Here is an 11,394-nt window from a genome sequence, read left to right on the forward strand (position 1 = left end):
AGTGAGTCCGCCAGATCAGAGGCAGTAGAGATGACCAGGAATGTTCTCTTGATAAGTACATGAATTGGACAATTTCCTTGCCCTGCTAAGCATTCAAAATGTAACAAGTACTTTTGGGTGTCAGGGAAAATGTAAATGTAAATGTAAAACTGCACATTTTAAAGTGGCCTTTTATTGTCCCCAGCACAAGGTGCACCTGAGTAATGATCATGTTGTTTAATCAACTGCTTGATATGCCACACCTGTCAGGTGGATGGATTATCTTGGCAAAGGAGAAATGCTCACTAAAAGGGATATAAACAAATTTGTGCACACGGGGGGGATCCCCGATAGTACGGGCCTTACTGACGGCGGTCATGTGCAGCAACTAAAACATCCGCATGGAATCTCTTGCTAAGGAAGGAAGGGTTCCATTTGAGAATGCATTACTATAATGAATGTATTGTTTTTGTGTTAATCCTTTACATAAATGTTTTATATATAATCCAAAATTGGGTTGCAAAATTACACAACAGATTGTTTAGACATGATTTCTGAAATGTGACAAATTGAATTTGTCTTGTGCTTCCATCTAGTGTTGACCTAGAAGTAGTGTAGAGCGCACTGGTATTTCTTGGTTGGTACAGTGTATTTTGATATCATATATCATCACAGTTGGAATATTATTTAATTTATAAGATGAACAGACACATTGATAATTAAACATAAGGCGTCACACATTTTACATTGTCATAAAAAAAGCACATTGCACAAAAATTGCACATGAAATATATCTCAGTCTTTCCACATGTGCATTGATTAACTAAAACCAGTCTATTTTGCGGATGGTGTAGCTTTCGAGGATATCTATTCCCAAGGACATCAAGAGCCAAATGCTTTAGAGGTCAATACCAAGTGTAACCGGTGGGAATCACCAGTGACTACTGCATCTTCCTCTATCTCCTGTCTTCGACGGGCTGTTCCTGTATCCTCCCCTGGCTGTGTGCTCTTGGATTTTCTAGCCTTCCTGGACTGTTGGATGGCCTGTATGACATCAGGGGCAGTCCAGTGTTGGTGGGTCAAGGCGTGCTGTACCGTGAAGGATCCGTCTCGCGTGCGGCGCACTCCTTTACATACTGCCGTGCTGCGGAGCTCCAAGCCCACCTCATGCAGGATTCTGCACAGGTATCGCTGGGTTTCATTCAAACACTGCACCTCTGTGAGGTTGGAGAGAACTGATTAATGTAATGTGACAAGTTGAATTAGCAAACGATTACAGAATATCTAATACATATCTAATGTAACATTTTAAGGTGTCTGTTACAGTTCATTAGTTCAAAAGAGCAATGTGCCAAGTCCTATTGCATGTATGAGTGTTGCCCTGTGTCTCTGTAGCCATGTGTGTAAGCAAGTGTCTATCCAGGAGGATATTGTACAGTACAGGTGAAAACCCTGAAGAAGGCACAGTGATGCCGAAACATTGGTGGTTTTTTACCCAATAAATTACTGGGAGTTTAAACATAATGGAGTGTGCGACTCTTTGTTTTTGTAGCTTGCAGTTTATTCACCGTTCGTCAGCACCTCTACACTAAATAATGTTCTCTGGGTGTGCGCCAGCTCATGCTTTTTATTAGAAATTGGAGGAGTTAAAATACTTACTCAAGGTAAAGTGGGGTGGTTGGAAGTGTAATAAACGTAGTTCCCCCTTCACAGCCAGCTTATAGACCTCCTGGGTGCTCATGTCCACCTTAGAGTACCTGCCAGAACAAACACAGTTATCCTACACTTGGTATAGCAAAATTACAAATAAGCTTGAGCTGGCACTGACAACTGACAGGCACTTATATCACTACTGTGGTAAGTAATGGGGCTGAATTGGTACAGGTCTATGGTAATGCTCTAATCACTATATACCGTGGCTAAGTGAGTAGATAGAGTAAGGTGGACAGAGAGGGATAAGAGGTGGACCACAGAACTAGAATGAATGGTAGACATATGTGAGCAAGGCCTTCTGATTGGATCCCTGCATCATGGCCAGGACTTTCTCCAGCTTGTCCAGTGTGATGTGATCTGGAAGACACGTCAAGGGTTGCAAAGCAGTCAAGATAAGATGTTTATAGATTCAGTATTTCTTTCATTAAGGTGGAAGACAAAAAAGAAAGCACTGTAACTAACATATGTGGTCTTCTCTATGAGGTGGCCTGCGTGAGATAAATTGTCTGTGGCCATCCCGAATTCACCCTCCAATGTATAATCCTGAATAAATTAAAAGTTGAACATGAAACGAATCATGGCAATCTCAGCACTGTATCACAATGATGCCATATGGATTTTCCACCTCCAATAACCTGCATACTCTTTTACATGTATCATAAATAGAGATGAAAGCTTACTCTAGTGACATGAGATCTGTAGAGATCAGCCAGAGCCTTGTTTGCTTGGCCAACACCTAGAACTGAGGAGAAACAGATGGCATGATGATGTACATCCTCAAACATCACATGAAAAGTGAAAACATAATCAGTGCAGTAATGCAGGCCCGAAGTGGTTCAAATGAACACATCCCTCAGCAGTACGTTTTTGTTGTTTTTTTGGAAAGGACATGACCGGGCTCTACTAGGGTTGAATAGCAGGAACCGGGTTACTGAGATTTCCTGCCCAAACCCACTCCCATTTCCGGGGTTAAATAATTGCGAGAAATCTGTAAATTATAATAAATTGTTTTTATGAACTGCATGACGTAAAATGGAACAGTTAAATTATATGCAATGTCTAAATCTGTATTCTCTACAGCCTTCTCTCTGCACGATCAATCATCAATGCTCAGGGTGGGGACAGACAGCGCATATCTCAGTATGGGGTGGGGACAGACAGCGCACATCTCAGTATGGAGCGCAGTTCACTATGCATGTATCACCTCATAATGGCAACTTTTTTTCTTGTGACAGGTAGGCTTATGCTGCAGTAATAACACAGTGAATTCGGAAAGTATTCAGACCCCTTGACTTCTTCCACATTTTGTTACGTTACAGCCTTATTCTAAAATTGATTAAATTGTTTTTTCCCCTCATCAATCTAGACACAATACCCCATAATGATTTTTTTTCTAATGTATGAAAAATAAAAACGAAAATATTACATTTACATAAATATTCAGACCCTTTACTCAGGACTTTGATGAAGCACCTTTAGATTACAGTTTACAGCCTCGAGTCTTCTTGGGTATGATGCTACAAGCTTGACACACCTGTATTTGGTGAGTTTCTCCCATTCCTTTCTGTAGATCCTCTCAAGCTCTGTCAGGTTGGATGGGGAGCGTCGCTGCACAGCTATTTTCAGGTCTCTCCAGAGATATTCGATTGGGTTCAAGTCCAGGCTCTGGCTTGACCAATCAAGGACATTCAGAGACTTATCCCGAACCCACTCCTGCGTTGTCTTGGCTGTGTGCTTAGGGTCGTTGTCCTGTTGGAAGGTGAACCTTCGCCCCAGTCTGAGGTCCAGAGCGCTCTTGAGCAGGTTTTCATCAAGGATCTCTCTGTACTTTGCTCTGTTCATCTTTGCCTTGATCCTGACTAGTCTCCCAGTCCCTGCCGCTGAAAAACATCACCACAGCTGCCACCACCATGCTTCACCGTAGGGATGGTGCCAGGTTTCCTCCAGACATGACACTTGGCATTCCAGCCAAAGAGTTCAATCTTGGTTTCATCAGACCAGAGAATATTGTTTCTCATGGTCTGAGAGTCTTTAGGTGCCTTTTGGCAAACTCCAAGCGGGCTGTCATATGCCTTTTACTGAGGAGTGGCTTCCGTCTGGCCACTCTACCACAACACAACTGATTGGTTCAAACGCATTAAGAAGGAAAGAAATTCCACAAATTAACATTTAAGAAGGCCCACCTGTTAATTGAAATGCATTCCATGTGACTACCTCATGAAGCTGGTTGAGAGAATGCCCCGAGTGTGCAAAGCTGTCATCAAGGCAAAGGGTGTCTATTTGAAGAATCTCAAATACAAAATATATTTTGATTTGTTTAACACTTTTTTGGTTACTACATGATTCCATATGTGTTATTTAATAGTTTTTATGTCTTCACTATTATTCTACAATATAGAAAATAGTAAAAATAAAGAAAAACCCTTGAATGAGTAGGTGTTCTAAAACTTTTGACTGGTAGTGTATATTTCTCATACATTTCAAGTATACTAAAATGTATTTGAATTAGAATTTCTTATTTCCTTCACAAATAAAGTATATATTTATAATTTGTAAGTCGCTCTGGATAAGAGCGTCTGCTAAATGACTTAAATGTAAATGTTTGTATACTTTTACAAATAGACTACTATTCATTAACCACATTTGCTATTGCAATTAGCCATTTAATTTTTAAAATATATTTTCTTTCTTCGTTTTTGTAAAAATAAAAAATATAAATGTAATATTTTTTTTAGGGGGTAGATCAGCTTTAATATTGCAGATAGATTGTAACTTCCATCAATGTAATTGTCTGCATCACTTCCAATCCCCCATATATTTTGTCTTTCACACATACATACATACATACATACATACATACATACATACATACATACATACATACATACATACATACATACATACATACATACATACATACATACATACATACATACATACATACATACATACATACATACATATATATATATATATATATATATATATATATACACATACACACACACACACACACACACACACTGAGGTAAAAAAGTATTTGATCCCCTGCTGATTTTGTACGTTTGCACACTGACAAAGACATGATCAGTCTATAATTTTAATGGTAGGTTTATTTGAACAGTGAGAGACAGAATAACAACAACAAAAAATCCAGAAAAACGCATGTCAAAAATGTTATAAATTGATTTGCATTTTAATGAGGGAAATAAGTATTTGACCCCCTCTCAATCAGAAAGATTTCTGGCTCCCAGGTGTCTTTTATACAGATAATGAGCTGAGATTAGGAGCACACTCTTAAAGGGAATGCTCCTAATCTCAGCTTGTTACCTGTATAAAAGACACCTGTCCACAGAAGCAATCAATCAATCAATCAATCAGATTCCAAACTCTCCACCATGGCCAAGACCAAAGAGCTCTCCAAGGATGTCAGGGACAAGATTGTAGACCTAAACAAGGCTGGAATGGGCTACAAGACCATCGCCAAGCAGCTTGGTGAGAAGGTGACAACAGTTGGTGCGATTATTCGCAAATGGAAGAAACACAAAAGAACTGTCAATCTCCCTTGGCCTGGGGCTCCATGTAAGATCTCACCTCGTGGAGTTGCAATGATCATGAGAACGGTGAGAAATCAGCCCAGAACTGCACATACACACACACACACATACAGTGGGGAGAACAAGTATTTGATACACTGCCGATTTTACAGGTTTTCCTACTTACAAAGCATGTAGAGGTCTGTCATTTTTATCATAGGTACACTTCAACTGTGAGAGACGGAATCTAAAACAAAAATCCTGAAAATCACATTGTATGATTTTTAAGTAATTAATTTGCATTTTATTGCATGACATAAGTATTGTTAGTAAAATTGTTAGATATTACTTGTTAGATATTACTGCACTGTCGGAGTTAGAAGCACAAGCATTTTGCTACAGCCACTATAACATCTGCTAAACACGTGTATGTGACAAATAAAATTTGATTTGATTTGTAAGCTCGGAAATGTACATCCTGACAGTCTTTGGCAGGGTACTCCGCAATCGTCCTACTCCAACTATTGACAGGGATAATATGGCACCTCTTATTTGCCATTATAAATTACATTAGTGAGTCCTGCCTTGATGACTGTATTAGCTTTACACTACTTGTCCTATAGATTTTTGTAGTCTTCAATTATTACTTGGAATAAACTAATAACTAAAAAACACTCCTTGTCCAGGAATGACATGTTAGCTAGTGATTAAAGCCATCTGCTGCTGCTGGCTAGCAACATATACAGTGGGGAGAACAAGTATTTGATACACTGCCGATTTTGCAGGTTTTCCTACTTACAAAGCATGTAGAGGTCTGTAATTTTTATCATAGGTACACTTCAACTGTGAGAGACGGAATCTAAAACAAAAATCCTGAAAATCACATTGTATGATTTTTAAGTAATTAATTTGCATTTTATTGTATGACATAAGTATTTGATCACCTACCAACCAGTAAGAATTCTGGCTCTCACAGACCTGTTCATTTTTATTTAAGAATCCCTCCTGTTCTCCACTCATTACCTGTATTAACTGCATCTGTGTGAACTCGTTACCTGTATAAAAGACACCTGTCCACACACTCCATCAAACAGACTCCAACCTCTCCACAATTGTCAAGACCAGAGAGCTGTGTAAGGACATCAGGGATAAAATTGTAGACCTGCACAAGGCTGGGATGGGCTACAGGACAATAGGCAAGCAGCTTGGTGAGAAGGCAACAACTGTTGGCGCAATTATTAGAAAATGGAAGAAGTTCAAGATGACGATCAATCACCCTCGGTCTGGGGCTCCATGCAAGATCTCACCTCGTGGGGCATCAATGATCATGAGGAAGGTGAGGGATCAGCCCAGAACTACACGGCAGGACCTGGTCAATGACCTGAAGAGAGCTGGGACCACAGTCTCAAAGAAAACCATTAGAAACACACTACGCCGTCATGGATTAAAATCCTGCAGCGCACGCAAGGTCCCCCTGCTCAAGCCAGCGCATGTCCAGGCCCGTCTGAAGTTTGCCAATGACCATCTGGATGATCCAGAGGAGGAATGGGGAGAAGGTCATGTGGTCTGATGAGACAAAAATATAGCTTTTTGGTCTAAACTCCACTCGCCGTGTTTGGAGGAAGAAGAAGGATGAGTACAACCCCAAGAACACCATCCCAACCGTGAAGCATGGAGGTGGAAACATCATTCTTTGGGGATGCTTTTCTGCAAAGGGGACAGGACAACTGCACCGTATTCAGGGGAGGATGGATGGGGCCATGTATCGCGAGATCTTGGCCAACAACCTCCTTCCCTCAGTAAGAGCATTGAAGATGGGTCGTGGCTGGGTCTTCCAGCATGACAATGACCCGAAACACACAGCCAGGGCAACTAAGAAGTGGCTCCGTAAGAAGCATCTCAAGGTCCTGGAGTGGCCTAGCCAGTCTCCAGACCTGAACCCAATAGAAAATCTTTGGCGGGAGCTGAAAGTCCGTATTGCCCAGCGACAGCCCCGAAACCTGAAGGATCTGGAGAAGGTCTGTATGGAGGAGTGGGCCAAAATCCCTGCTGCAGTGTGTGCAAACCTGGTCAAGACCTACAGGAAACGTATGATCTCTGTAATTGCAAACAAAGGTTTCTGTACCAAATATTAAGTTCTGCTTTTCTGATGTATCAAATACTTATGTCATGCCATAAAATGCAAAGTAATTACTTAAATATCATACATTCTGGATTTTTGTTTTAGATTCCGTCTCTCACAGTTGAAGTGTACCTATGATAAAAATTACAGACCTCTACATGCTTGGTAAGTAGCAAAACCTGCAAAATCGGCAGTGTATCAAATACTTGTTCTCCCCACTGTATACTTGTTGTAACTAGCTAGCTATCTACATTACTAAGGTTGCTGCTATCTACAGTGTGTTGGGAGTCATTTTACAGCTTGCATTGATGGTATCACATTTCTATAACGAAATAGATAGATTACAACAACAAAAAAATAATACTTTACCTGAAAGCAGTTTGTCGGACGGAGATCTCTCTCAAGCTGTCACCAGCTTTCTACTACCATAGTTTGCCTGTCCAGCTAGCGAACATAAAAGTAAGTATTTTGAAAAAAAATTGCAAGAATTGACATTGCCAACAAACGGAAATAATAAATAAATATACACAACATGTAAAAACCAGCTCCTCCCTCGACAGAGATCGATCATCTCAAAAACTAAATCAGCTTGCTACGGCCCACCACCTAAATGTGCTGGACTATTTATTGCAACCTAAACCCAAGTAAAGCAATTTTCTGTTAGAGCTATCCATAATGAAAACACACAAGAATCAATGAATAATTAGTACAAAACTAAAGACGATACAGGGACATAAGCCTACCCTGAGTCCAGTGCTATATGTGACCTTGTATCCAAACATCAAACTGTATGCTTTATTCATGTTAAACAGAATGTTTGGACAACTTGATGAACATGTGATGCACGTGGACATGGCAATTTCTCTTTTTTCTTAGTTTTAGCAAAACCATGTCCCATTGACCTCCCATGGAACCTAAGACTGGAAGCGTTGCTCAATGCTTTCCTCAAAAAGAGAGGAAAACAATCGCTCTAGCCTACTTCACTGGAAATATCACATGGCGCTTCAGTTGTATTGCTCTGTCGTCATGCCTCCGGTAATATTCTGTGAAACTTCAGTGGTAGAATGGAATCAATTATTTTGGAGTGGACTCCATTAGCCTCCAGCACTAGCCTACCCATGGAGCTTCAGTGGTAATGTCCTGAGGAACTTCAGTAGCCTAGTAATGTTCTGTCATGTAAGGTTTCAAAAATCAGGTAACTTTCCCAAAATTCCCAGTTTTGCAACCCTAGTTCTGTGGAACTTTAGTGGTAATGTTCTATGGAGCTTCAGGTAATGTCCTGAGATTTGTTGATTGATAAAGAATTATTGCAAATAGTTAAGTATTTATTTGGTTATCTAATGAAAAAAGGAAACAACAACAAAAAAGATGTGTAACCGATCGCTCCATCTATTAAATAACTTGGCGTGTGTGTGACTGTGTGTGTGTGTGTGAATATTTGTATGCGTGTATGTGTACATGTGCATGAATGCCTGTGTGTATGCTTGTGCAATTACCACGTTTTTGTGATTCTGAACAATTGAATGAAGCACCGGTATTCTGTAAACGGAGACTGATCTGTAATTATTGATCGTTTTTATTCACACCTAACCGTTATCAATGCAAAACGTAAATTTATAATTGACTGTGACGGGCTGCAGTCTTTGTGTGGGAGGCACTTGATAGAGGTAAGCCTTTGTAGGGGACTAGTCAGGGTGCCATAGTGAGTGTGGAGAAAAGACATTTGAGAGGGTGCTCACACAGGTGCTCGGAGTCCAGAGGGTCATTGCCATGGAGATGTGGAAAAATGCAGCAACTGCTATAGCAAGTTACCTAACATTGATACACTACATGACCAGAAGTATGTGGACACCTGCTCATCGAACATCTCATTCCAAAATCATGGGAATTAATATGGAGTTGGTCCCCCCTTTGCTGCTATAACAGCCTCCACTCTTCTGGGAAGGCATTCCACTAGATGTTGGAACACTGCTGCGGGGACTTGCTTCCATTCAGCCACAAGAGCATTAGTGAGGTCGGGAACTGATGTTGGGCGATTAGGCCTGGCTCGAAGTTGGCGTTCCAATTCATCCCAAAGGTGTTCGATGGGGCTGAGGTCAGGGCTCTGTGCAGGCCAGTCAAGTTCTTCCACACCGATCTCGACAAACCATTTCTGTATGGACCTCGCTTTGTGCACGGTGGCATTGTCGTGCTGAAACAGGAAAGGGCCTTCCCCAAACTGTTGCCACAAAGATGGAAGCACAGAATCGTCTAGAATGTATGCTGTAGCGTTAAGATTTCCCTTCATTGGAACTGAGGGGCCTAGCCCGAACTATGAAAAACAGCCCCAGACAATTATTCCTCCTCCACCAAACTTTACAGTTGGCACTATGCATTCGGGCAGGTAGCGTTCAACTGGCATCCGCCAGACCCCGATTCGTCTGTCAGACTGCCAGATGGTGAAGCGTGATTCATCACTCCAGAACGCATTTCCACTGCTCCAGAGTCCAATGGCGGCGAGCTTTACACCACTCCAGCCGACGCTTGGCATTGCGCATGGTGATCTTAGGCTTGTGTGCAGCTGCTCGGCCATGGAAACCCATTTCATGAAGCTCCCGATTAACAATTATTGTGCTGATGTTGCTTCCAAGGGCAGTTTGGAACTCGGTAGTGAGTGTTGCAACCGAGGACAGACATTTTTTACACACTACGCGCTTCAGCACTTGGCGGTCCCGTTCTGTGAGCTTGTGTAGCCTAACACTTAGCGGCTGAGCTATTGTTGCTCCTAAACATTTCCACTTCACAATAACAGCACATACAGTTGACCGGGGAAGCTCTACCAGGGCAGAAATTTGACAAACTGACTTGTTGGAAAGATGGCATCCTATGACGGTGCCACGTTGAAAGTCACTGAGCTCTTCAGTAAGGCCATTCTACTGCCAATGTTTGTCTATGGCGATTGCATGGCTGTGTGCTTGATTTTATACACCTGTCAGCAACGGGTGTGGCTGAAATAGCCAAATCCACTAATTTGAAGGGGTGTCCACATACTTTTGTTTATGTAGTGTATATTTCAATACCACTTACAGTATATAGGAGTGCTCATCAATGTAAATTGAATGACACATTTTAACATTGGTATCGGTACTATCAGAAAGAAGGGCCATGTCTGTGACACATCAAATTTGAGCTCAGGTTTAAAAAATGTATGACCCACGGCATTCTCAGTACAAGTATATACGTCTTCGAGTACGTCCTTGAATAATACTTCTATAAGCATTATCAGTGTACAGGAGCTAGTGGCTACAAATAACTAATTATGTCATTGCACCCAACAGTGTGCTGTCTGTGCCTCCTCTATCCCAGTTTGTGGTCCACGAAGGCTGTCAATGTCCTTGGCTCAGAAACACAGGTTTCATTCATTACACTCACTTCTGAAACAAAACATGCAACACTCTGTAAAGCACACTATCAACAAATAATATTATGTGATGAAAAATGTAATATTTGAAAATATCAAAACTTTCCCATGGAACCTCGCCCTATTGTGTAACTGCATAAACCAACTTATGGAAATATGGTAAATGAATTGTCTATTTAAAAAGTTGCATAAAAATATTGTTTGTGTGTACAAATAGAATTTAGTCACAGAGTTATTTAGGAATGTATTGACCCTGAGGGTAGGGCCTGGTTTCAGTGGTGTTAGTGAAGATAAGACACCGTTTTTTGGAACCACTGCCCTTCCCTGTATTTATTTTAGCTGATTTACTGTACCTAACTCAGTAGAGACCAAAGGAATTTCCAGAGTTAGCCATCCCTGAGAACGGTTGTGGTATCTCATACAGTATGTCTAAAGTTTAGTAAAGATGTTAGGTACAGTGGGACTTTTGTAAAAGGGCTTTATAAATGAAAACATAGCAATGTATAAACTTATGCGACATCAAAGAGGGCCAACCAACTTTGGAATTTTGTCTACAAATGCGTGGTCAATGTGTTGAATGGCCAAACATCAGACATCACACACTTCAAATGTCCACATGATCAATGTAATAACATTTGTGAATA

General features: G+C 40.9%; 1 protein-coding gene across 1 annotated transcript; it reads right to left on the reverse strand.

The window, feature by feature from the left end:
• Positions 1–268: 268 nt before the first annotated feature.
• LOC121575938 (mitochondrial mRNA pseudouridine synthase Trub2-like) lies at positions 269–2,477 on the reverse strand. Its single transcript, XM_041889230.1, has 5 exons — positions 2,373–2,477; positions 2,151–2,235; positions 1,973–2,049; positions 1,639–1,759; positions 269–1,196 (listed from the first exon to the last, which is right to left on the reverse strand). Exons 1-5 carry the CDS (start codon positions 2,475–2,477, stop codon positions 862–864), a joined length of 723 nt encoding a protein of 240 aa, XP_041745164.1. The 3' UTR covers positions 269–861.
• Positions 2,478–11,394: the final 8,917 nt, after the last annotated feature.

Source organism: Coregonus clupeaformis, chromosome 10 (assembly GCF_020615455.1).
Source record: "Coregonus clupeaformis isolate EN_2021a chromosome 10, ASM2061545v1, whole genome shotgun sequence".
NCBI lineage: Eukaryota > Metazoa > Chordata > Actinopteri > Salmoniformes > Salmonidae > Coregonus > Coregonus clupeaformis.

What these genes read in the sequence shown, in the direction of transcription:
- LOC121575938 (XM_041889230.1), bottom strand. Translation starts at nt 2,477, where the DNA reads ATGTTTGAGGATGTACATCATCATGCCATCTGTTTCTCCTCAGTTCTA. An exon ending in AGAGAAGACCACATATGTTA is followed by an intron (nt 2,050 to 2,150) that starts GTTACAGTGCTT and finishes CGTGTCTTCCAG; the next exon opens with ATCACATCACACTGGACAAG. An exon ending in AGAAGGCCTTGCTCACATAT is followed by an intron (nt 1,760 to 1,972) that starts GTCTACCATTCA and finishes TACCAAGTGTAG; the next exon opens with GATAACTGTGTTTGTTCTGG.